Here is a 27,034-nt window from a genome sequence, read left to right as displayed (position 1 = left end):
CACCAATAGACAGAAATGTGTTTATGCTTGTGAGAGGGTAAGTAAATAAAAATGTTCAATGAGATTGTTGCAGTACCTGCTCTTTTCAATGCAGCTGTTACCTGTATGACATTTAGGCCACACGACCGTTTGTATGACATGTATGTGCAGACTGACTCCACGGCAAGCACATCCATTTTCAGACGGCTGAGAACACCTTGACAGCCATGTTGTGCTCTGTCCTGCCAGGCAAGAGGCTCGAGTGAGGCCCAGTAAAACCAAGACTCTTGAAAGAATTTGACTGCAGGGGTTGAGGCTTTAAGAAACACACATCATGAGCCTCACAATAAGTTGCCAAAGCTGCTACCTGCTCACAGAAGGCGGGAGCAGCACAGGTAGGAAGGGAGTAGGGCAGCAGAAGTAGGGGGAACTGCAATACTGAAGGTAACGGGGAGGGGCAGAAGAGGAGAGAACTGAGGTGAGGACTGACAAAAACAGAACCTATCGGGAGGCGGAAACGGGGTGGGGAGCAGACATGACGGAAAGTGTGAAATGGAAAGACACTGAAGCAGCGTTCACCAAAAGAGAAAGCGAGGGTGAAGGGATTTTATTTTTATTGGCTTCAGCCAACCTCAAAAAACTTCCCCCCTTCAGCTTTAGAGAAGTCGTTTTTAAAAAGCAAAGCACTTTGCCTTCTTTATCACCCCCGTGTCTGTGTTCAACCCGCGTGCCTCGCGGCGGCTATGGGATTACAGGGGGGGTAATTAACCACTGGAACAACTTACCTAGGGACCTGGGGGTGGATTCTCCATCATTTGCAGGCTCTAAACCAAGACTGGATGGCCTTCTCAGAGATGTGCTCTGGCTCAGAGAGCAGTGAGTGGCTTAATGCCAGAATCAGGAGGGGAGATTCTCTGGCCTGTGTTGTCTAGGTGGCCAGGCTACATGTTCCTATCAATCCCTGCTGGCTTTAAAATCTAAGCAGCTATTAATGAAACCCAATTTATGGATAACAGGGTCAAAATCCTGATATGAAGATTTTGGCTTTGGTGATTTCCAAGTTCAGCAGATGCATCGAACTTCCTGTCCTCTCCAGCAACCCAGGACTCCTCACAATCACAATACAACCCCAGTAGCTATGCTCTGGTGGTGTTTGATCTATGATCACTAAAAACCTGGGCAGAGCCTTCCATTTTGCTTTGTGCTGTGGGCTAGATTTGCTGCAAAACAAACATTTTAGCAAAAATACAGAAAACAAAGTATTTACGAACAGTCTTGTGACTAGACCCAGCAGAATGACGTTGCTGGTAGCTGTGGAACAGTTGCTAGAGCAGGGGTGGGCAAACTAGGGCCCGTGGGCCGGATCTGGCCCACCAGCCGTTTTAAGCCAGCCTTCAAGCTCCTGCTGGGGAGCGGGATCTGGGGCTTGGCCCGCTCCAGCACTCCAGCCGGGGAGCAGGGTGGGGGCTGCAGCTTACGAGGTTATATTACGCTTACATAAAAATAATTTGATTGTCAGAGACAAGTTCTCCCTGTTTTAAACACTAAACAACGCCACGGTATTTGCTACTTGTTTATTCATTTGTGCAACTTTTTATTAGCCAGCATGTTTGCAGAAAGCAAACCAGCTGTATAAATACCAGCACAAATGCGGACTCCCAGGCGTAGGTGCCCTGGAAGGACGGTCATGGCCATTATGAAAAAGCTCTCTCTTTTTTATTCATAGAAAAGATTAGTCAAGCAACTGCTAATAGGGAACAAATTAGCAACAATCCCAACCTGTTTGTGGATGGTTCAAACAGAATAAAGGAATACCAATCGATAAAGTTTAGGTCCGCCAATAAGATTAGAATAAAATCAAAACCATGTGACTTGGGTAAATAATCCCATAGTGTGTCTAGCAAATCACAAAGAGCAAATACCCACTTTCTGAGACTGTGAAAGCTGCCAATGGGATTTGGATGCCACTTTCCATTAAAAATTCATCAAATCTCTTAGACAGCTCTGACACTCTCAGACATAGCGACCAACCTGCCAGCAATCCATAGATTAACACTTTTTTTACGCAAACCACTCAGTTACAAATAAGAACACTCAAACAGAAAGAATCAAGCCTTGCTCATTCAGAATTTGCAAACGGGGGGAAAGCCCCTTCTGAACTCTCAATTCCCCCCCTCCTCCTGTAATGCACTCAGCTCTAATGGTGAGTCACACAGAAAGAATGCGATGACTGAGAACCAGCAGCAAGGGTAGAATAAAAACCTATCAGAGTTTTTAAATGGCAAAGTCACTAATCATTTAAAGAGATGAGAAGGTGATGGACCCACATGATCAGAGTTGTTTGGTGAAGAAAAAACAGGAGGTCTTACCCCAGTCAGAATATAGCAAGAGGCCTTTTGCACCACAGGAGGTACATTTCTGTGCTCAGACAGATATTGATCAGAGAATGACCATGTGACAGTGGCTCAGCTGTTAAGGACAAATAGGCCATTCAGGGTAGGTCTGGAGTATAATCAGTATATAGCACAAGAGACTAATGATGGGACAGTAGAACCTCAGAGAGATACAAATACCAGAGCTATGAACTGACTAGTCAACCACACCCCTCATTTGGAGCCAGAAGTACACAATCAGGCAGCAGCAGAGACCAAACCCCAATCCCCCACCAAATACAATACTGTACTGTGTTAAACTATTAAAAAAACAAAACAAAACAAAAAAAAATACAGCATTTTTCTTCTGCATAGTAAAGTGCAAAGTTTTACTACAGACTACATAGAAAGCAGTAGGGAAGTCAGTACAAACTAAAATTTCATACAGATAATGACCTGTTTATACTGCTCCATGTATTATAAGTACAATATTTATATTCCAATTGATTTTATAAATATATGGTAAAAATGAGAAAGTCAGCCATTTTGGAGTGACAGCGTGTGACACTTTTGTATATTTATGCCTGAGTTTGTAAGCCAGTAGTTTAAGTGAGGAGAAATATGAGGGTTCGCAAGACAAATCAGACTCCTGAAAGGTTAAGAGCCACGGCTTTAAGGGAAATCTAGCTGTTCACATTCATTTTAATCAACAACAGGAAGCTTCCAGTCTAAAGGAACTGGAGCCTGGGCTGTGAATAGAGCCATATTCCTTTTGGATTTGGGGGCTGGCTCATAACAAATCTGCGTCATTGTACCTGGGTATTGTACCTTTAAAGTCCCTTCCCTCCTGCAGAATGGAGCTCTTTGGAATCAGTCTGCTTTGGTTGCCCAGGTTTACTCATTGTGAGCCCAAACCGTGATGGTTTGGACCCCAAGTCTCCTGTCTTTCCTGCCCTGAAATTGGAGGTGCCCTGATAAATGAACTCCGCAAGTTTTCAGACCCAACAAGCCAGAAGTAAGTTGATGGTTGTCACAAGCCTTCATGGCTGCTCCCTCATCTCTCACCCCTGAAATTTCAGGCCAGTGCACTCCCAGCTCCTTCAGACATCTAGTCCACAACTTGGCTGTGTTCTAGCGCTGCAACACCACTTCAAGTGATAGAAAACAGCCAGATTCCTCCCAGCCAAGAATTCTGTTACTGCAAAGGGGATACCACAGTAGTATAGGGCTGGCCTACCAGGCCCCAGGGCAGAGCATGCAGACACAGGCCCCAGGGTCATAGGAGCTGGAAGTAGGGGTGCTGTGCACCCCCTGGCTTGAAGTGGTTTCCATTATATACAGGGTTTGCAGTTTGGTTCAATGGCTCCCAGCACCCCCACTAGAAAAATTGTTCCAGGGCCTCTGCCCAGGGTTTGATGGGGTGTGTTTGAGATGAGGATATGGCTAGAACTCTCCGTGCTCCAGCTACTGTGGCCTGCAGAGGAGCCCACAGGTGACCGGGAAGATCACTGCCCAGTAGATTAAGGGGAACTGCTTATGATGCAATGGAATATTAAGGCTTAAACGAGTCTTTAAGATCAGAAATTGGAGCAGAAGGAAGCTGGATGGATGGTACCTAAAGATGAATTAGTTATGAGCAGAAAAACTGAACAAATACAAAATTCTTCAAATCCAGAGAGTGGTATAAAACGTTGTGAAGTAAACACTGTTTTAAAAAGAGCAGCAAGACTTGCATCCGAGCAGTTAATGGATGGCATAGGAGCAAGAGATGAGTGATATCTAGTGAAGATCAAAGTAGCTGTAGAAGCTACGGGTTAATTTCCAATTGATCATTCATTTTAAAAAACTGAAGAGAAAGCTCTTCTGGGAGAACTTTGAGAAGAAGGACCTGTGGAACTGTGCCTAATTGCTGCCCTGATAGCTTCTGGAGGACATATTTTTGATCAACTATTAGCGATGTATGATAAGTGGTGTTAAAAAAAAAGTGAACTAATTAAGACAGGAAAAGACGAGTTAGTGACTGGGCAGGATTTATTGGTCTTTAGTGTATGAAACCCTCAAGTGTGCTATTAACCAAAGGCCTTGTACCAGTAATTGTGTGGGGAACGGAGATCCAAGGAAAAGTGTCATGATAACAGAAATGGACAGCCTGCACATCCAGTCGTGAAATACAGACATTGCTGGGTACGTGATGGCTATATGCTCCATATTATCAGTAGCAGTAGTATTCTGGTGGGCCAGCACTTTTTAGCAGGTTTCCAGCCCCAGACCATGAAGTTTGGCTTCCTCCATTCAGGTATGTGACAGGGCAGGAGGTTAATGACTAGGATGCAAATACACATAAACATCCCTGGCAATGATGCCTTCCCCAGAATTGATCCCTTCCAGAGGCAATACTTCCAGGACACTGGCACAGAGCAGTATCTCGAGAGGTGAAGATAGGGTTTGGTTGAGTTTTTTAGAGGACTGTCCAGTTAAAACTTAGGGCCTGATCCAAAGCCCTTTGAAATCACTGGCCCATTTGGAACGTTGGCTTGTATTTGTGTTTGGCAAGGCAAATCAGACTGTGGGCTCCTTTATTTATTTTTATTAGTATTTCGTCAACCATTTCCTGCATTTGGTGTCTAAACAAAGCTTCAGAAGCTGGTGGAAAGCCCATCAACCTGCAACAAGCGCCACAGGAAATGTCACAAAAATGGGGGTGTTAACCACAGCTGTCTGCTCGTGTGAGCCAAGTGATTTACAAAAAACACTTACAAGCACTCCCCTGGCTAGTAGTATGCCTGTGTTGTGCAAAGGCCATCAGTACTGTTAAGTAAAATTGATAACAGCATTGAGACACACCAACCTCTCTTTGAATGGATAAAAGAATATTTTAATAATTTTCCCCCTCGTCACAAGCACATAGAAGACAGCTTAGAGCCCACATTAAGTGTTAATTAATATCTGCATTGCAATAATGCTGACGGGCCAATGAGATTGTGCAATGCGCTGTACAAACACACAGAAAATGACAGTCCCTGTCTCAAAGCGCTTGCAATCCATGAGTCCTTGAATTAGATAGGCAGGGTGCTTTAGATCAGGACTGATTTGAACAAGGAGCACAGGGAAATTTGCCCAGTACCTGACCACCACTATCAACAGTTCTGTGTCTCTGACCACAGATCTCAAAGCACTTGATCCAAAGAGAACTTCCTTTTGTAAAAGGTCCATCATTTTCTATCCCTGTGTACAGTGCTTACCACAGTGGGACTTTGGCCTGTATGAATATTGTATCGGCCTGTATGAACAGTGCATGTAAGGCTGGGTTTTCAATTGCTGGACCCGGGCTCATAGCCATGCTAATGCGCCCATACTGCATGACAGACCTTGTGACTCAGGTCTGTGATCTGAGCTGTGTCCACACTGCAAAATGACAGGGCTTGAGCCCAAGTCACAGCAGGACTCAGGCTGTGACCCACCCCACTAGCAAGATCCTAGGACCCAGGGCTTGAGTGCTTGCTGACCTGAATCAGGCTGAAATGTGTGGATGGAACGGGGTCTTGGGCTCAAACCTGTGACAACCTGGGCTTAGTATGCAGTGTGGACATACATCTTAAGTGCTATCACAAGGTGTTAATAAGCCTCATTTCCCCCCCCCACACACACACAATTTACAGATTGGGAAACTGAGGCATGGGGCAGTGAGGTGACTTGCCCAAGGGCACACAGCAGAGCAGTTGCAGAGCCATGAAGAGAATCCAGAGCTTCTGAGTCTCAAGCCAGTGTTGTACCCATTGAACCACATTGCCTCCCACTAAAATGAAAGTGAGGTGGGGTGAAAGAACAAAATTTGTCTCAGCTAAAATGTTATTTTCAAATGCAAAATCAAAACCTGTGGGAAAAAGAGGCCACATGACAGCCTCTGCAACATTCGTTAAGCAGCCACTTACCTGGTCCAGAATTTCCCCCACATTTCCACTGAAGTTTAAATTTGGCACCAGACTTTCCACCACCGACGCTCACTCTTCCCCGCTTTTCTGTAGCTAACAAAGCCTGAGTTATGCAGTGTCACAACCGCTGAGTGGCAGGTTTCAACCTGAGAGAGGAAACGGGAGAGATCTGCTCTCAGAAGGGCTAGCAAGGTGGTAATGTCACTGGTGTACTTGTGTCACTGCAGTGTGGGGTATGTTTGGCTCTCATACGGTTTGTTCTTTCTGAGTATTAGTCATTAAAAAAAAATTCTGCCACCACCTTAAACATTTGTATATAAAATACTTTCCTGTTGGATTTAGAGACTCTGAATATGAGATCTATTATGAGACTAAATAAATGCATCACCCCACATTTGCTGAGGAATGGACTAGAAAGGATTTAAGTTCTTTCCATCTACAAATTTCGTTTTCTTGCTTGAACTAAAATATTGTCATTCACTCCATATTCCCTATTTACAAGTAAAATTGAAACATTTTATTTCCATCTCTTTACAAACCTGCACATCAAAATACTACTGATAAAATCAAAAATAGCCAAGAGGATAAACTTTACCGTCAGCAAACACGATAGCTTAGAAGGGTTTAATTCTAAATGCCTCTCTTTGAATGTTGAAACAGTAATGGTTATCCTTTTAAAATACTGTTGAAATTCTTTATGCATAGGTGTATTCAGGGATGGCGGGAAGTGTTTGTGCATTGAACTGCAGAACAAACCAACGATTGGACTGGACTGAAGGATAAAAAAAAAATATAGAAATACTTCCTACCAGCAGTTCTTGTGAAACTACAGAAATGATGCAAGTCTCTTTGGGCCCCTCTTTCAACACTTCAAAAGGGATGCAACTTTGATAATGCTTTGAAATATCTTATTATATTATAGTGTTTACCAGAAAGGAGGACTCAAATACTGTCTGAATCCTAAGAAAAGGACAAAGATTTGTAACTAACTCAAAGATCATAAATAGAATGGAGAACTTGGTCTCTTTGCATCATTGGGGTGTCCTCCAACTGCCCTGTCTCCGGGGAACACTTTTTCCTCTGGCCTAATGCCAAGGCCTTGATGCGCTGAGGAGGGGCTGCAGTCCTCCAGACAGCTCGTGTTTCTATGAGGTACTGTCTGGGTCCCAACTGTACACTGTTCTGTCTCCAACATGAGTTTCTGCTCCCTGGCACCCGTCTCTGCATGGCCAACTCCTGCTCATGCATTGAGCATTGCTGTTCCTCATGCTCTGCCTCCACCCTAGAATGTGCTAATTCTTGCTCTGGTTTTATTCTCGGTTTGACAGAATTCTGCCCAGAAGTGCTTCATTCTCCAGCTCTCGTCAACAGCTTTTCAAGCTATCCCTGTGAGCTCTGAAAAGGAGACGAAAGCTTCCCCTCATCTCCTCACAGCTGACTCAACTCAAAATGTCCAGTTCCCTCCATTCCTTTTCTGAACAACTGTTGGCTTTCCCCATCCTAAGTTGCTACAGGTTCAGGTTGTTACTGATCTCCTCCCACTCAGGACTGGGATACCTCACCGGTCTCTTACTAAGGTCACCAGTCACAGAACATCTCTTACTACCCCAGCACACAGCTGAACTCGCCATCCTTGTAGCCCCACCTCTCCCTCTATGGGGGGGGGGTAGACCCGCAGCATTTCCCCATGCACACACGAGACGTGTTCAGGGAGGTACCCGTCCATCTTCTTTGCCAAAATCCAAAGTCCACAAGGCTTTCCACTGACACTCCTTCCAGCTTCACTGGTACCACATATGGCTGAGTCCTGGTGCCATTCAGAGAGGACCTCAGGCTACAAACCTGGCTAGACTAGTAGCCCAGCTTCATTTTTATTATTATTATTGGGCATTCATACTAGATATGCCCAGGCTTGCTGCACCTTGAAGTGCACCACTGGACTTCCTCAGCTGTCCCCAGAAGTGATTCTGTTAGATTGTAGGACTGACCAAAGCCCTGGCAGCTACTGTGCATTCCTGTTTTGGGCTACTCAGTACTCTCTCCTGAAGAGCTTCCCTGCAACTCCTGAGCTTGGGGAATCCCCTCTTCCAGCCTTCCCCTCCTATTCCACCGTGCCACTCAGGGCACTTGGCTCCTTCAACCTCCAAAAAGGCTTGTACCCTCTTGATTGCCTCACCCACTGAGTGCTCATGGACCAAGTGATCCTAGGTTTTCTCTATGAAATTAGTCTCTGGGCATAACCACTGGAGAGCAAGGTCCCAAAACCTCTAAGACACTAACCAGGTCTGTGTTCTGCTCCCTGCAGGAAGAGTTCAGCCTGGCAAAAGTTGCAGGGACCACCGGGCTAGGGACCAGCTGCCCCAAGCAATCCTCTCCAATGCCAGCCAAAATCTCAGGAGCCACTGACCCAGCTGCTTCCACAACCACTCCTGTTGCTGGAAGTAGGCCTTCTGCGACCACTATTGAGTAGCAAATTGTGCCTTTTGCTATTTCTGCAGGCTCCCTGCCACAATGGCAGGAGCAAGGTCTGGGTCTGTTGCTCCATCTTTCCTGATTAACCAAACTGGATGGGGTGTCTGTCAGTACTCACCGGTTTCAATTTCTCCTCCATGCCAGGTGCCTGTCACCTGCCTGCATGCGCCACTACATGTTCTTGCACTCCCTTGCAGCACTGGGTGGTGAAACAGCCACCTGGCCTCAGTTTCTCAGCTGGTTTTCTGCTGCTCTGAGCCAGCCTCCAACCCTTCTGGGTTGCAGAATCTTAGCCCTCCAGCTAGGTTGCTTACAGTTCTACCCCCTTCCGGGGCACTCAAAGTCCCAGACAAACGAAATAGCATAAATATCAACTCTTCCATTTCCTCTGGGAGATCTGCTAGGCACCAGTTTTTCCCCAGTCCCAAGCTAGCTGTTTTGGTTGCAGTGAGCACATCTGCTCCCTCCCTCCCTGCATCCCCCTCCCCACTGAGCAGGAGTCTTCTTTTTAAGCTCTTCCCTGGCTGCTGTTCCAGGTGTCTCAGTTTGGGTTATGGTGACCAGATGTCCCGATTTTATAGAGACAGTCCCGATTTGTGGGTCTTTTTCTTATATAGGCTCCTATTACCCCACCCCCGGTCCTGATTTTTCACATTTGCTTTCTCGTCGCCCTAATTTGGGCTACGTACGCTCCATTACAGAGAGGTATCTACAGAATACAGAGGTGCAATTGGTGACATGGAAGTATGGCTGTCCATCCCTTTTCATGAGCAAGGAGCCATCCACCCAAACACAGACTCTTCCATGCACCCTTATGGAGAGAACAATCTGTCCTCCTGGTTTTTTACACTCCTTGGATTTCTCTTTTCCCCCAAAAAAAATTTAGGTGAAATCTGGGCACCATTTGAATTCAATGGGAGATTTTCAATTGACTTCAGTGGAGCCAGAATCTCACCCTTTAGCCTTACGTTCTCCCTATATCTCCCAAGATAAAACATTCCACACATTAAATATCTGTTCTCCTAGATTTCTGCACATCTCCCAAACTGAAAATGGAAATGCTTAGAGCTAAGCACATGCCTAACAGTTTGTAGGAGCCTGGCCATTTCAACCATCATGGACTGGCGAGGCAAGCTTCCAGTTGTTTTAAGGGGTGTTAAAAATCTTGCAAAGGGAATTAAACATACATTTACGATTTGAGGATTGGGGAACCGGAAGGGGAAATGGAAATTGAGAGAGGGACATGTTTGCCTTGTCTGTCATGAAGCACTGCATGTACATTTTCACTAAATATAATTGACGTGATCTACTGGAAAACCCATGAACTAGCAGTAGTAAAGGAAGTTTAACCTTCAGAAGTGTTAACCACTAAAAGGATGACGCTTAAAACAATTGTACTTAAGAGATTGCACAAAAAGCCACATTCATATCCAGAATAATCTCCAGCCTCCTCCACTGTGTAACTATAATTCATATTTGAGATTTCAGCCCAAATTCCATTCATAAAGGCATGGGCTACCAGCAATCTGTGTGATGGCACAAGGTTAGTGAGCCCTTAGTCCTCTTCCTAGGAGGAAAGAGGAAACTGAAAGAAGCATCGAAATGACCTGCAACTCTGTTGACTTGTGCAACAGGTCTTGTTTACCAAGAAGAACTCTTGGTCCATAGCCATAACTCTGCATGGATGGGAGAACTGCAGGGAACAAGGAAGGAAACTGGGAAGTGGTTGATGACCAATTTTTTGTGTTATTTGATTTATTTTTTTAAAGAGATGCTCCACTGTGGTGGCAGCAGGCACTGTGCTGCATGAGGTGGTGTTTTCCAGAAAAAAGAAGCTCTGCTCACTTGTTGTCATTAATGCTCCAGTGGCCCTTTTTTTGTAAGACTTGGGCGTGTCAATTACAGTGCTTTGTCCAAATGCTCATTCAGGTTCTGCTCACATAAACGCCCCGGTCCTCTAGTATCAGTTGTGCGCACACAGCGTTCCTAAATTCTCGCTCTAAACCATTGCATATGATGGTTCCGTGCAGTTGTGCAGCTTCCATATTTCACCCCAGAAATGCCACCTTCATCTTAGTGTTGGGCAAAGTGACCCCCAAGGCCGAATTTGTACATCAGTCGGCTACAGCGATAAAGCATGGTGGGATCCTGCAGGGAGAAAACGATTTCGATGGAGGGAGCTCTGTAAAAAGATGCACCCTGCAAGTATGCCTTGCCTTACTGTGCCCCATATGGCAGCTTGCTTTGGTCAGGGCAAGGAGGAACCAAAGACCTTAATTAACAGAAGTCAGTTTCCCTTTTAATGAAGTCCCACAGAGCAGCACTTGAACAACAATTTAAAGCCCTTACCTCCCAGCCCAGGTCTTGTGTTATGGGTAAACCAGAAGTTCAAAAGAAAAAGGGTCTGGGTCTGGTCAGATCAATCTCCAGGTAGCTAGGCCACGGATCACCCTCCCTTGCCAGTGGTGCAGCTTCTAGTGTCCCTGGTCAGCTTCCTCATCTTAAATATGGTAGCCTATCGGGTGGAGCCGGGAGCCTCCTTGATTAGATCAGGTGATTCTGATTGCAGCTCATGGCTGGCCCTTAAAGGGTCATATGCTCCATTACAGGCTCATATTAAAACAAAGGCTAGTAAGAGCTCTTCTGTCTCCCAACAAACTTTTGGTTTAGATGCAGAGAGCCTAAAATGAAAATTACTACAGCAGATAAGGCAAAATACTTGCCAACACAGATAACAGTGGGTTAGCATCCTTTCAGATTCGTGTAGCTAGCCCCATGGAAACAAACAGATACAGGAACTAGTGACGTTGAAAATTCCTGGCCACTTCTGAGAACCTGTAGCTTTGCACATGGATGCTCACAAAGGGAAAGCCCATCTCTTAATTCGGTGGGAAGAAAGAGTTTGGAACAGGACTCAATTTAAGGAGCTCTCCCCCAGCTGAGTACTTCAAGGTCCCTCAATTGCCCCCCCCCACTTGAAAACCATTCCTATTTAGAAGGCAGATGAAAATAATGTGACTAATGCAGCATAACTACTGCTACAAGAGTGCAAAATCTGCATCTCTTCTGTGTAATTGTCTGCTAGGAAAGTGCATCATGTATTTCAATAAAGGAGCCTTTTGACTGCAGAAATTTGAAGGCACATTCTGCCTGAAATTTAGACAGTTTGAAAGTTAGGCAACATAAGTCACAGGATGAAGGTTTAAATGATCAGCCAAATCACAGTATTTAGTATAATTGTAAGTAGAGGTTTCAGCGGTGCGATTTACAAACTATGGCAATGCATTCATTTCAGATGTTCTTGTTGTGGCTACTATGTTAAAGTCATCTGAAATTTCAAAAGGGTCAAAGAGGAATGAGATGAAGACTGGCCCTTCTCAACATTCACCTCTGCCATAACACTAAGCCCACAAAACTTGATGCCAAATTCTGGGCAACGGAAAAAGTTCCTTTTTCAAGATAGTGCTGAGTTTTATGTGATTTGTCAACATGTGAAACATGCCTGATTCTGCTTGCATTACTACCAGTCTCACACCATACACCCACTGTACTTGTGAAGATACATATTTTGCTGAGTTTGTTCGGAGGTAAAGGAGAAGCCTTCAGCGCTATGAATCAGATGAAAAACAACAGAAGGGCTGAGCAACAGTCAGATGTAATCACCCTCAAGGGGGCGATCTGATATTTGACCTGGTCCTCTGAACTTGTACTCGACAACCAGTCAGCAATAGAAGGATTTTTGCTTGTCAAAGTGAAAAGCTAACATCTAGCCTGGTGTTCTACGGCTTGATCCGAGTCTATGAGGAAAAAAAGCCTATTTATTTCAGTGGACTTTTGGATTAGACTCCTACTAAGCAACCTTTCCAGGATTCACAGAATGAATCTGCAGCTAACAGTTGCCAAGAAAAGCTCTTTCACCTGACAACTTTAATTTCCCTCATTCATTCAAAAAACAAAAAACAGACAAGATAGATCCAAAAAGTAGGTTTAATAGAAAATAAACATGAATCAGCCAAGAGACATGACCCTTCCCCCGCCCATACAGGCTGTGAAGTGGGTAGCAACCATCCAGCAGGTTAACAGTTTGGGTGAGGGCTTTCTGTTTGGATGTTTCTAAGATTTTAAAAGGATACTCACATCAGGAACACAGCCTCTAGCAATGCTTGGCAGGCCACCCCTATGCAAGGATTTTATGGGAAAAAATGAAACTTCAGTCAGTCTCAACAGGCAATATTCCTTTATGCACCAGAACAATGGCGTATTGCTTTTTCACGCGTTTCGACTTTCATATGCAAGAAGGCTGCAGCCTTCAGTTTCCCAAACACAGAGGAGTCCCACCACCATGGTATTAGGTGTCAGTTATGACGACAAGCCAAACCTCCACACTCGATGATTTAGAACTTCCAGGAGAATTTGGTTTTCTATAGGAAGTGTGTGCTCCGCTCTCCCTAGGGAGAACAGCAATATCCCTACTGGTCCTCAGGACCAAAGGGAAGCTGATGCCCTCCAGCCTCCAAGAGTTCCATCCTTAAGCCCTAGATCAGGTCTGATCCTGAACACGGCCAGATTAATCTTTTGTGGGCCCTAGCGCCAGGACTGTGGGCCCACCGCAGCCCCACTCAGCCTCTTCCACCCCAAGGCACCGCCAACACCCCCCCCCCAAGCTCTTGCCTCAGCTTGACCTCTTCCCCGAGACCCCACCCACCACTTGCATGGGGGCAGGGGACGAGGGTGGAGAGAAGAGAGCAGTGGGTGGGGCCTTGGGGCAGAGCACAGGTGAAGTGGGGGCTGCAGAGCCACAGTCCAGGTGCCGGGGCCCCTTATGTGTGTGGTCCCAGTGCCATTGTAAACCCGGTACTGACCCTGAATTCTCTCTGCAGGCTTCTTTCTTCATCCTGCTACAACCCTTGGGATTTGGCCGTGTCTCATTCCCAGCCAAATGACACCTCCATTTACTTACTAAACCAGACGGCAGCGTTACCTCCTTATACTGCTTCCACAGCTCACCCTAGGCTCCCTCCCAGCTTCTTTGGAGAGCCCTGGAGCACCTACCCCTTTCCTAGCCTCTCAATGAAGTGTCCACACAGCAAAGAAAAACCCACCGCACCTCGGGCCACCCAACTTGGGCTTTGGCGTTGTCTCCTCCTGGTGTGGGCTTCTGGGCTCGGGCTGGAGCCTGCACTCTAGGACCCTGCAGGGTGGGAGGGTCCCAGAACTCAGGCTCCAAGCCCAGAAGTCTACACAGCAATGAAACAGCCCCACAGCCCAAGCTAGCTGGCACAGGCCAGCTGCAGATATCTAGTTGTTGTGGAGAGATACCCTCAGTAGAACCCTACTGATCTTGCTTCCTCTGCTCTCCCCCCTCTGGAGGGAAGGTAGCAGTGCCAGCTTACACCCTCTGGCTCTCAACCCCAGCATCCCTAGCAAGCCTAACCTACAGGCTTCCTTCCAGAGCACAAGTCCTAGTGTACCTTACTGCAGAAACACGACAGGGCTGGGCCGTTAGAGAGTTGGACAAAATCTATTTAAAGCATTGAAAGCAGGATTCAGAAAATATACACTATTAGCACTGAGAGAAGCATCCCATCTGGTGGCCTACAATAAAATTGATGCCACCATCCTTTGATTCTCTTTGTTTGAGAACTGGGTTTGGGGGAAGTGTACCCCCAGCTTGTTCGAGAGCCCAGTGACTCTGGGATGGAGCCCTGATAATGGTGTTTTACACCTGGGACATAGTTCTTTTAGGACTCTCACACAGAAGTTGAATGACTTCAAGATCAGCCACAGTTTCATGTTCTTAATGAAAGCCTCTGTACCCCCAATAAACTATGGGTCTTCATAACATGTGTGCAGCAGCTATAAAAAAAGCCAGTTACATGGAACAATAGTAGAAACATGTTTAATATATTTTTAGCTGCCTTTAATTCAATTTTACAGTTAATGAGCATGAGCCCACTTCATGCAAACAGCCAACTCTCCATAGACAACCAGCAAATGCATCACAGACCAATGACAATCCATAGACAGTTTGGAAACCACCTGCCTAATCCTCAGCCGCCTTTGCCCAATTGTACCTGTAGTATGAAATGTATTTTTAGAGATATTTTCCATCCATGCATCACTGTTTGATAAAAAAATAAATATTCCACATGAACATGTTTGAAATTTCTCCATTACAGTTCAAATTTAGCATCTGATGTCACAGCCCATCTACTTTCAGAGCATATTTAAGCTGCTGGGCTCTGTGGTACACCAGTATGAGCTTTAGGTTTGACAACGCAAAGAAACTTGACCAGAAGAGGAAGGAAGATCTTGCAGAAAGATGGTGTACAAGCTCATTGTCGCACTTGCAGTCGTTGCTCTAACTTCTTCACACGGTAGGTTCCTTTGACTTGTTTTCATATTCTATTTTGACTGCTGCAGAGCTGCTAATTTAAGGACACAAATAGCTGGTCCTAAGAGAACGTTTGACACTTGAACTAGGAAGAACTGGTGTGCTTACCAAATGTGCCTCATTTACTTACCGTAATTGTAACTGATAGAGCTATTTTTCTGTTTTTGCAGAATTAACGAGGAACGGTGGGAGATGCTCATGCCTTCGAACTACAGATAAGATTGGGTTTGGTCCTAACCAGTTTAAGACGATAGAAATTCTCCCTGCATCTGCCTCGTGTGAAAATGTGGAAATAATGTGAGATTCAAATCTAGTATCAAAACATAAAATTTAAGGGGATAATTTCCAAACTCTTGTCTCATGGGTTTTTAATTTATTTTTTCCCCAGAGTAAACTTGAAAAGTGGCAGACAAATATGCTTGGATCCCAATGCAAGCCAGATAAGAAATATTTTCCAGCAGCTCATCAAGTAAGAACTACTCCATTTTTTAAATCATTGATTGGTATTGAACATTCCTCAGTTTTGGACCAAAGTTTCACAAAAATAGCAGGGGCCAGCATGCGTCAGTGACTCAGAGTGAGGAACTCATGCAGCAGGGAGCCAGTCTCCTACTATTATGTTAAAGAAATCCACTTCTAGCACCTGAGAGCTGGTACAAAACAGGAAGCTTTAACTACTTCTGTTCTTGAGCCATGCAGTAGCATTTACCTCAAGAGGTGGGGGTGTTGACCCCACTGCACTGGCTTAATTCTAATTTAGGTAATTATAGCAGCCTGCTTAAAACATCCAACTGAGACTGAAGGAGTGGTTTATTTTACTACGCTTCCTCTCTTAAGCCTGCACAGTGTTGCTGCATTCTGTTAAAGAGCCAGCAGAACTGCACAGGGTGAAGAGGCTCGACATGGGTTCACTTTTCAGTGACGCTACCCTTCTCCATTTTGCAAAAAAAATCCATGCGGGCAAAGGACCTGGTACAGAAAGTAGATAGCCATAGAGTAGGAGACATGATGAGGGGTTTCACCTAATAGCTGTGGAATAGGATTAGTAAAAGGCGTGGCGCATCAATGCAACTTAAAGCAGATCCGCACCTTTGGATGGTCATGGAGCACTCCCAAGACTCAGTCATGTTGCTGCGTGAGCGAGGGCAGACAGGGCCAGAGACCATTAAAAGGAAGTCCTCACTGCTCTAAAAGACTCGGGCCCATTTAGGCTGCATCCTCATTGAGACTGTCTCTCAGTAGTGGGATGGGAAAAGGCAATGCATAGATTTTCAATTTACCTCTAGGATTTTTGCACAGGAAGGACTGTGCAAGACTGGATGGAAGACATTAGACAAGACTACTAAGTGTTACTCTTTTCTTTTACAGGAAGAAAGGAAAGAAAAACGATAAACCCAGAAACTGAATATTTGTCAAGAAAATTATCTGACTTGTGGAGCAGGAGCCTAGGAACTTTACCTGATTTAGTGTTGTGACTCACAAAATGTATCATTTGAGCCATTGGCTGACAAAGCATTTATCTTTTTAAAGTTAATATATTGTGTTGCAAGTGATCATTTGACGTTCAAGATTCATTCATTAGAGAACAGATTGTATTTTCTTAATTTCTGTAATATACTGTACATTATGTTTTATACAATAAATACCAAAGGAACTTTCTGTCTGTTTTCTATTGTTGTAGAGAATGTTAAAAATAAAAAGTAATAGATGTTTTCTGCTGATGAGATGAGGAAGGAATTAAACCATGCTGGAACTTTCAAAAATAGTCTTAGAATTTGGGGGAAGATAAACCTTTTTTCTGGAATAAGAAGTCATTCAGAATGCAATGGAGGGCTCCTGTTGCTTCATTTACCTTGTTGTTTCCAAGTCAAACAAGGCAGCTGCATATCCTGATAGAAAGTAATTAGTAACTATTAGGAGGATTGGGTGGGATGCAAGAGACTAACAGTAACTCTCTGCCCAGCAGAGAAGGCCCTCCCTACCAGGTGGAGGGCCACTGGCACAGTAAATATGGAGGCACACATTGGGGGTGGGCTGGAAGTTTGGCCAGAGGGGCACTGCACTCAGTTTATTACAAGGGGTCTGGGCTATTTTAGTGCAAATTAAGAAAGCCCAAATTGACACACACCCAGGAGTCCCAGGATTGCGAGATATAGGCCCCACCCGAAGTTTTTTAGCAGATTGTGCACAGATACAGGCATACATACAATTGTCTTCCCCCCACCCAGAGGTGGAACCACATTTATTTCAGGATGCCAAGGTGTCTGGCATAGAATCCACCCTTTGCAACTGTACTGAGCTCCAGAATTTCAGTGTCAAGCTGGCAGGTGTTGAGTCCAACTGCTCAGATTTGCAACTGTGTAGCTGTCCTAGACATTAAAACAGAATTAAGAAGCAGACTTAAGCCAAAGAAAGGCATTACTGAAGTGATTGCCAGTGCCTAAAGTGTCTTTTTTGTTCTCCGCCCACATCAGTTACATTTAGACCTTATCCAGTGTCCCATCACGTATTCTGGCAATTCATCAGTTACTAATGGGAAGCTAAGATTTACGGTTTCACCAGCCTGGTATTTTTCTCAAGTTCCTGCCAATATCTTTAAGGGCCTCTCTTCCAACTTCACTCTCTAGACACAAGACTAGACAATACTTAGTGTATACATAACACCCTCCGTACTCATTTTGCTTGTGTTATGTGCACCATCTAGTGGCAGGACTGCATTTGTGTTGGTTGCAATTAACGTCCTCCCAGCTCTTATTCCACATCTAAAGTGTATTATACGACTTTGTGTGTCATTTTTTAGGCAGTGACTAAACTCATTTTTTCCAGGAGCTTGTAACCATTTCACAGCCAACAGTAAAGAGTTTGTAAAGAAGGGCACACACAGGGTTACATCCCCTCTCCTGATTTCTGCCAGGGTTCACACCAGAATGTGGCCAGAAGCAGCCTTTCAGCACTGTGCAGGAGGGAAGGGATCGGAGGAGGAGGACGACAGGGGAGAAGGGATAACCTGGCCCATGTCTTCGCAGACCTCATCCCTTTCCTCCCCCTCCCCACTCACCTCTGGCTGGAAGCAGCTCCTGTCCCGCACAGTGTCAAAAGGCAGCTAACACCTCCTGGCTGCTGCTGGCCACCGACATAACCCTTCCTGCCCACACTGTAGCCAGGGGACAGGAGGTGGCTGGGTTAAGTCGCAGCGGATGCATTGTGCGCCAGGGCCCAGGGAACCTGACTGCAGGGGCTTCAGTGAACCTGGCCAGAGAGGTGGCTCAGCAGGGGAGGGTGTCTAGAGGACAGAGCAGCCCCACGCTCCCTGGGGACAGGACTGGGAGGCAGGCAAAGAGGGTGCTAAGTCCCTGCCTGGGGGTCTGCTGTGGAACCTGCAAGATTGGGGCACGAACAGGCTGGAAATTGCTTCTCTCACACACACACACACTCCAGAGCTTATCTGAGGGGCAGAGAGGCTTCCACATGCCAGCGCTGTGCAGGGCTCTGGCACATCCAGGGCTCGGCTCCTCCTGGCCAACGCCCCGAGGGTCTTGGGCTTTCCTGGGGTGCCGGCCCAGCCAGAGGCAGTGGGGGAAGGAAGGAGCCTGCCGGCCAGACTGTTGGAGAGCCGAGCGCTCTGACCAAGGGCTGGTTCTCTGCACAGCGCTAGGAGTGGGTTGCACCCCGCCGGGGGCACATGGAGGAGCAGTGGGGCTGAAGGGGCAAAGCAGGGAGAGGACAGCGAGAGAGAGCACATAAAGGGCCAATGGGTGGGCAGCAGAGGTGATGCGTAACTGGCTGCTGCCTGGTACCTGCCCGCACTCACCAGCCACTGCAGCTTGCAGTGCGCAGCCAGTGCCAGCCGGAAACCAGACCAAGAGATGGCCTGTAGCAGGGGCTGTGCTGATGGACCAGCAGAGGGAGCGGCCAGCCCAACGCACTGCAGCTTTGCCCCGCTACCAGCCTTGCGCACACAACACCCTCATGGCTAGTGAGCAGGGATATGGCCAGCAGCACGACCTGCCAGTACTGATGGGGAGGGAAGACAGAAAATCTGGGACAATTTGCCGATTTTTAAGAAAAAAAAGTCGGGACACCTGCAGAAGGGCTTAAATACGAGACTGTCCCTTAAAAACAGGACATCTGGTCACCCTAGTCATGGCAGCAGGGGTGGTGCAAGCCTACCCGCTGGAAGCCTTGGTAAGTACTTGCACAGGGGTCTATGCTGCTGCTACTTGCATTGCTATTTTCAGCCCTGCTAGCTTGACTGAAGCTAGTGCAAGTATTGTATAGTAACTGCCCACTTAACCTCCTCTTGCTTAACGTTGTTTCAATCTTATGTCCCTGCTCCATTACAGAACATGCTCGTTTAAAGTTGTGCAATGCTCTCCTATAACATTGTTTGGCTGCCTGCTTTGTCCACAGCTGGTAGCCCCTCATCCGCTCCCCTACCCCCTGCCCATACCTCCCATCCACTGGCAGACCCTGCAGATCAGCTCCTTCCCTGTCCTCCCCACGCCTTCTGCCCATGGCAATCAGCTGGTCTGTGGCATTCAGGAGGGAGGACTCGGCAAGTAGGCTCCAGCTCCCTCCCCTGCCTCCTGAATGCCGCAAACCAGCTGATTGTCGCGGGCAGGAGGGAGGAGCGAGGACGCGGCATGCAGAGTAAAGGGGCGGGGGGGGAGAAGAAGAGGTAGGGGCTTGGAGGAAGGGGTGGCGTGGGTGGGCTGAGGGTTGAGCCCCCCGCCCCTGGTGCTTGCACAGTAGGGGAAGCTGCGGCTGCTGCTGCGCAATGTGCTTCTCCTAGCCTACGGCACCTTCAGCCTTCTTGCCTGCCATGTCTGTGTGGGGTAAGGTGGGGGCACCTCCCAGTGCTTCATACTCAGCAATGATGATTGTAGTATTCAATTGTTTAAAACTTATACCTGTATTAAATTGCTTGTTTAAAATGTATATAATGCCTTCTGTCTGGCAAAAAAAACATTTCCCTGGAACCAAACCCTCCCTATTTATATTAATTCTTATGGGGAAATTGGATTCGCTTAAAGTCACATTTTTCAGAAACATAACTACAATGTTAAGTGAGGTGTTACTGTACCTGAGCTGTAATTACACCTCCAAATGCCACTTTTAGGGTATGTGTACACTGCAATGTGAGGTTATATGAAGTGTTGTTGTAGCTGCATTGGTCCCAGGATGTTAGAGAGACAAGGTGGGTGTGGTAATATCTTTTATTGGACCAATTTCTGTTGGAGAGAGACAAGCTTTCGAACTTACACAAAGTTCTTCTTCAGGTAAGTTTCCCCGACCTACCCTTGGTTTACAAGAGGTTTATTTTAATTGGCTGCCCAACAAATTTCACCCTGGGGAACCAGAGAAAGGCTAGGTTTTTCCTTCTCACACACCATTACCAGTAAAAAAAGTGGTGCTGCAAGTCATATTGGGTCCTGTTACACTTCTACAAACCCAGGGCCTTTGAAGGAATTAAGTGTGTGTTATTAATGGGGACTTTAGTGTGACCAGATTTGGCCCTCAGAGAATAGGAAGGTAACAGATCCATCTTGGAGAACTGAAGCAAACATTACATTGGATTTAAGTTTCTCACACAATCTTGACTGAATAGTGTTGACATTTAGAGATTCCAGGGTTTAAACATGATGGGGTAAATAGGATGGAATTAAATATGTTGCTGTTATCTAGAAATTTCTGCGGGGCTGGATTAACAGTACATAAGGGTGTCATTTTGAAAGCTCTGAGAGCTGCACTAGTAACAATTTTAACCTTAAAGTAATTTAAAAAAAAAACAGCAAAGAATCCTGTGGCACCTTATAGACTAACAGATGTTTTGAAGCATGAGCTTTCGTGGGTGAATACAAGTCTTGCATCCGACGAAGTGGGTATTCACCCACGAAAGCTCATGCTGCAAAATGTCTGTTAGTCTATAAGGTGCCACAGGATTCTTTGCTGCTTTTACAGATCCAGACTAACACGGCTACCCCTCTGATACTTAAAAAAAAAACCAAAACCCCCGTTTTACACAAGGACTTCCATAAGATCTGCAAATTTTCTTTCATTAACTTCCTCAGGATCTCTGGTCATTAATAAATTTGCAATTGTTTAATTATTCATGAGGATACCTCAGAAACCAAATAGCCAAGTTTCTTGTGGAGAATTGCAACAGAAGAAAACTAAGTTTTGATTATAACAAATACAGCTATTTTGGTAGAAAAATAAGTAGTACAGCAGGTCTGAAGTAAAATGTTTAGCATCTTTGCAATTATAATAGAAGCAAAAAATTGTAGAGGAGCCATTTAGTTAAACAAACAGTATATTGCCCTTGAAAGCTTTTCTACTCACCAAATCAGAGCCTGGTGTCAGATAGGCCTGGAGTTGCAGGGATCTGTCTCCAGAACCTTTGTAGACTGCCGCCACGCACAATTCGCCCTCGAGCTGAGAAACATGTAGTTCAGACCCCTTTTGAAACCGCAAAAGTTCAAACTAAACATTCCCCCCCACCCCACATCCAAACAAAAGATCCTTCTGCCCCTCTGAGGCTCCAGTAAAGTTCCCTGTTCACCTCAACTCCTGGGGCCTGCAGATTTCTTTCATTGCCCCTCTGGCTGAGGGCTGCCTCCCAGGGCTTTTTCCTTAGAGACCTTTCTTCCTAGCAGGCTTCCCCACTGTCTTCCCTCCTCAGGGATTCCATCAGTATCTCCCAGGGACCACCATGTTTGTCACAGACCCTCTCTTCAGGCCTCCTACAGCAGCCTAACCTATCCCCTGTGGTTCTCTCCAGCCTAGCTTCACCAGGCCTTACCCTGTCCCGAGAAAGAGAACTCCCCATGTTCCTCTCATGACTAGGTCTCCTCCCTCAGTGAGCTCTTTACCTAGCTCACCCTGACCCTTCCACAGCTGGGATTAATAATTGTAACTGAGTCACCAGATCAGGAGCAGCTGGGGGTAAACTGCTAGGTCTGAGGGGCAAGGCGGAGCCTGACTCCTCTCCAGGGCCAGCCAGCCTGTGACATCCCCCAAGAAATCACTTCTCATGTTTTTCACTCAAACAAAAACCCAGTAGACCGGAGGTTCCCAAACTGCGGGGCACACCCCCCTAGCAGAGCACAGAGGAATGTTGGGGAGGGCACAGCTGGGTCCCTGGCCTGCCACCATGCAGGGCAGGGCACGGAGGGAGCACCAGGCAGCCCCACTCTGCTCCCAGCTCTACTCTGGCCCCGCCCCCACCCCAGCTCCTGGCCCCACACTTGGCCCTGCCGCACCCCCCACCTCAGCTTCTGGCTGCAGCTCCAGTCCTGGCCCCCCTCCCAATCCCCAGCTGCAGCCTCAGCCTGGGCCCTCTTACTCCTGTCTGCATCTCCTCCCCGCCCCCAATGCCCTAGCCCCAGCCCCAGCCGGGGGGAGGAGGTCAGACCAGAAGAGACGTGTATTAGCAAAGTTGTGTTGGGAGGCCTGCATTGTGCTCATTCAGACTGTGTGTGGATGTAACCCCCACAGTGTCAATTGCAAGACTGGGGCCTGAACAAATAAAAATCACATAACCTTAATTTTGAATTATGTATGCACAAAAATTCCAGGATTTTGTTCACCATTAAAGTGTCAGTCATGTCAATTTAGGATTTGGTGAGCCATGCAGACAGCTACTACTCTTACCCATTTGATTACACAATACACATAATGCTTTAGGAACCTGGCTCACTTATTCTGGAATAAAGGTTTTCACTTTCCATTTTCTCTAAACCACACAGAGAGGAGGCTGCAAGTCACTCTTGAAAACAGCAGTGTTTTCATCAATGTTATTGTATCTTATTTGTCATTTATATCTTTTTAGTTTTGAAATCTGATTGCACTACATTTAAGCTGTTGTATTAAAACTCAATTTCACTAACTCAAAATCATATTACACTTCGAAAAATAATTACCCTAGAAATAAAGAACCTGTTTTATTAGCAGAACTGTAACAAGCCAAAAAAAATAACTTAAAAATAACTATAAAAGTTACATTAAGAAATTCATACAAATTAAACTTCCAAGTGATGTTTAGTAGCAGTTTTGTACGGGTCCTGACCAGATATAAAGATTCACCTGTTAATTTGATTTCAGTAGTCCAGACTCCAGTTTATGTTTGGGTTCCTTTATTTATTGGCTAGCATAGCAGGCAGCAGATCCAATAAGTGATTTAAAAATTTGATGCTGGTGTCTGCTTGCTCCGCCCACTCCCCCCGATGCTAATTTTGTATCCTTCTGAAGTCTAGGACACTACCAAGAGAAGATGAAGCAGCTTCTTTCATCCCTAGGCCTAGGTCAAAGATTTCTTACTGACGTTTTATGAAAAGACATCAGGTAGAAGCTCAGAATCTGGCTTTCAGTAGGGTACCTTTTGAGAGCATCTGACTTACTGCAACTCACCTAGTTTAAGTGGTCATAGCTTCACCTAGGTCAGTGGAACACCACTGATTTACATTAGCTTCGATTCTAGTTCTGTATCTTTAATTCTGTCCAGCTTCATCAGGATCTCTTCCCTTAGACTTGAGCCTTTACACTTACACGGTGCTCTCCTCACTGCCCTCATTTGGTTTGTAAGCATGTCCTAGTTACGTGGCCTGCTCAACCCTAGGCTGCCTTCAGATGGGATACAAAGTCAATCCAGATGCACTAGTTTTGTGCCTTTTTATAGCTATGATCTTACTTTGGGGGAAGGGATAGCTCAGTGGTTTGAGCATTGGCCTACTAAACCCAGAGTTGTGAGCTCAATCCTTGAGGGGGCCATCTGGGGCAAAATCAGTACTTGGTCTTGCTAGTGAAGGCAAGGGGCTGGACTCAATGACCTTTCTTCAGGGTCCCTTCCAGCTCTATGAGATAGCCTAGGAGTGATCAAAGTGGAGATATACCTAATCTTAGCACAGATCTAATACTGCAGTGCCAAGAAACCTTCCCCCTTCTATCATCAGCCCTGTATTTTGAGAAATGGAAGATCTTCAGGGGAACCTGCTATCTAGTTAATGGTATCCCTGGCAGTGAACTTGTGAGGCTACCCACCCACTCCAGGGTGAGAGAGCTCCTGAGATACCAAAAGGGAAGAGTACCTGTCTCCGCTTACCTTATCAGTTGCATACCTATGACTTGCATGCACTGTACCTCTCCTGCATCTGAGTATACACCAGGGCAGTACCAAGACTGCTTGCACAAACCTGTTGCACGAATCTCTGCCCTGCATCTGATTCTGCCCTGGAACCTGCATATAGGATCTGTTTGTACATGAAGATCTAAGGGAAATTGCCTGGTTAAAGTTCTCATTCATAGCACCAAAATCTTGCGAACTGTACAGGATCAGTGGTGTGAGCATATTGTTGTATTTTGGGCAATTTGTTGCTCTTTCCAAGGACACTATCACTTATGTTGCAGGCTTAAAATAGATACATTTGGTGCTGCTGCTGCTGGACGCCTCTTGAGGCACAAACCAAACCAAACCAACCAAAAAAATCCAACCCAAACAAACAACTCTTCTGCTGGTGATTGTTTTTGCCCCCAGCTATGCCAAAAGGATGGAGAGAGGAAGCCAAAGTAGAAATGGGTCTGTGGTGACTGTAGCAGTAGAGACCCAACTCAATGTTTACACAAATTCTTTATTCCTACTGCACTTGGCTGACAGACACATCCCTGTAGTTCTTTTGTATGCTACCGCTTACTGCATTGCTGGCCTAATCTGAACTGTTTTAAGATGGCATGGTGTTCAAATATGGGGTTGTGGTGCAGCCTCTCAGAGTCAGGGGCAAGCTTCAGAGTTCTGATCTGGAGTTGAATTTCCACAAAGTCTGGAGGAGTTGGTATTCATGGCTTTGCTTTGTGAATCTCCAATGTAAAATATGTGAATCAGTGTCTAGCTTGTAGAGTTACAATACAAAAGTCTCTAAAGGATTGTAAAGTTTCCTGTATTTTTCAGTTTTGTGTTCGAACTATTTTAAATTTCCTTTAACTATTCATACAACTTTATGAAGCATTTATAAATAAAAATGTTAAATATAAATTACACTGCAAAAACGTTTGAAACAGATATTGAATTTATTGGTCAGCTATGAGTAGGAAAATACATTGGTAAAGAAAAAAAGAAGACCCTGTATATAAATATAATACTAGCTAGTTAAAATTTGACCAAGAAGAAAGTTCCACTGAAGAGAACAGTAAAAGCCCTTGTTTACCATCAGACCATATTCAGTTTCCCCCTTTATCTTATTGAAGAGCTGCCTATTGACAAATGCAACATTCTTTGAGCTTAGTGCAGATAATGTGCTGGTTTTTGTTAAATGAATGGTAAACAAGAGTTAGTCCAGTGCATTACACTTTATACAGAAGTACTGTGAATAAAAGACTAAGATATTCTATTTTAGACACTACTTAAACATACCAAGACATTTAAGTGTCAAAATTTATGCAAACAAAAAAGAATAGCAGTTAACATATACTAAAAATACTGTGTAAGGCTGGATGAAAAAAGACTAATTAAGAAGTAAATTGAAATAGTCATAAGTTTTACAGTGTGATTTGTTTCTTTTAAAAGGGACTGTAATTATTTTGTCTTTAATGTGGGGTTTTTGGTTTTTTTTGCTGCATGGCTAAAATCCAAATTTGATACCTTAAGCTACTTTTCTAAGCTTGCATCCTAGATGAACTTACAATCTCTTTTGTTAGAATTAGACCAGAGATGTATGCAACTGTATTCTGAACTCAAAAATCAGTTTATTGTCAAAATGCTAGCCATATTTAATTTGTTGAAGTCACCGAAGGGACAAAATAATTACAAACATCTCCTAGTGGTTTTTCTTTGCCTATTTCCGATATATGTTAAAGTTGCAATCTGTATATCAATGTTTTGTATTTGTTTCCACTTCTTTAAAGTATACCCCCAAATTAAATTTAGATGCACAGAATTCTTTTGTACGTGTAAATAATTAACAAAATTGTGGCAAACCATACTTGAGGTTTTCACCAAATGGTAAAACAAGATGGCCCCAAAATATCTGGTCTAACTTGAACGAAACACCTCAACCCAGTGTTCTATGATTTTTATGTTATGTACTTTTACAACACCACCACTGAAGGTACATTATGGCAACATCTAAAGCCACCTTAAATAAAAGTATTGCAAGTAACCATTTTATGTCAGAGTTTATGATGCAAAGATGTTGCATTTTGTAAATAAAGATGGTTTATTGCATTATTTTGTTTATGTTGCAATTGAAAACTGAGACATTTGAGTGAGATGTTTAACACAGGAAAATACTTATTTTAAATTTAACAAGTTTACATCAGTCCAGTATTGGCGCATCTGATCTTTTCCCATATGTTAAAATTTCTCCTTCAGTAGGCTTCAGAGACAAAGTTATTAGGGATGTCTACATGTTCAATGCTGCAATGGCACAGCTGTACCAATGCAGCTGCGCCACTGCAGTGTGTCTGGGGAAGACGCTCTAACCAATGGGAGAGAGCTCTCCTGTCAGTATAATAAAACCACCTCCATGAATGGCAGAAGCTAATGACATAGTGCTGTGCACACGAGCGCTTATGTCGGTGTAACTTACTCGGGGGGTGGTTTATTCACACCCCTCAGCGACATAAGTTATGCCAAAGTATGCAGTAATGTAGACGTAGCCTTAGCGTCTGACTCAAAACCCACTGAAGTCAATAGGAATCTCTTCACTACATTCAGTGGGCTTTAGATCAGACCCTACAGGATTAGTCTAAAAGATGGAGAAAAGTTGTTCAAACTGACCCATAGACTGCAGTGTGTCCAGGAAAGAGCAATTGTGTCTTCAACACACAAAGGGCCATAATGTTTTAATAGGCTGCCATAAATTCAAATATAGTTAAAAAACTACCAAATACAG

The 27,034-nt window shown here is 45.0% G+C and overlaps 1 protein-coding gene and 1 long non-coding RNA gene across 3 annotated transcripts; one reads left to right on the top strand and one right to left on the bottom strand.

The window, feature by feature from the left end:
- Positions 1-10,187: 10,187 nt before the first annotated feature.
- LOC123375758 lies at positions 10,188-22,036 on the bottom strand. 2 transcript variants are annotated; one of them, XR_006581576.1, is made up of 3 exons: positions 21,952-22,036; positions 21,492-21,584; positions 10,188-10,903 (listed from the first exon to the last, which is right to left on the bottom strand). It is a non-coding gene; the product is annotated as an uncharacterized LOC123375758 (long non-coding RNA). The 2 variants fall into 2 exon arrangements; XR_006581577.1 differs by having other exon boundaries at positions 21,712-21,994.
- LOC123375757 (C-X-C motif chemokine 6-like) lies at positions 15,024-16,798 on the top strand. Its single transcript, XM_045026996.1, has 4 exons — positions 15,024-15,132; positions 15,320-15,446; positions 15,538-15,618; positions 16,518-16,798. The coding sequence occupies exons 1-4, from the start codon at positions 15,078-15,080 to the stop codon at positions 16,552-16,554; spliced, it is 300 nt and encodes a 99-aa protein (XP_044882931.1). The 5' UTR covers positions 15,024-15,077; the 3' UTR covers positions 16,555-16,798.
- Positions 22,037-27,034: the final 4,998 nt, after the last annotated feature.

This window comes from Mauremys mutica, chromosome 8 (genome assembly GCF_020497125.1).
Source record: "Mauremys mutica isolate MM-2020 ecotype Southern chromosome 8, ASM2049712v1, whole genome shotgun sequence".
Classification (NCBI taxonomy): domain Eukaryota; kingdom Metazoa; phylum Chordata; order Testudines; family Geoemydidae; genus Mauremys; species Mauremys mutica.
The sequence above is the reverse complement of the archived record's forward strand: the minus strand, read 5'-3'. Positions and strand labels throughout refer to the sequence as shown.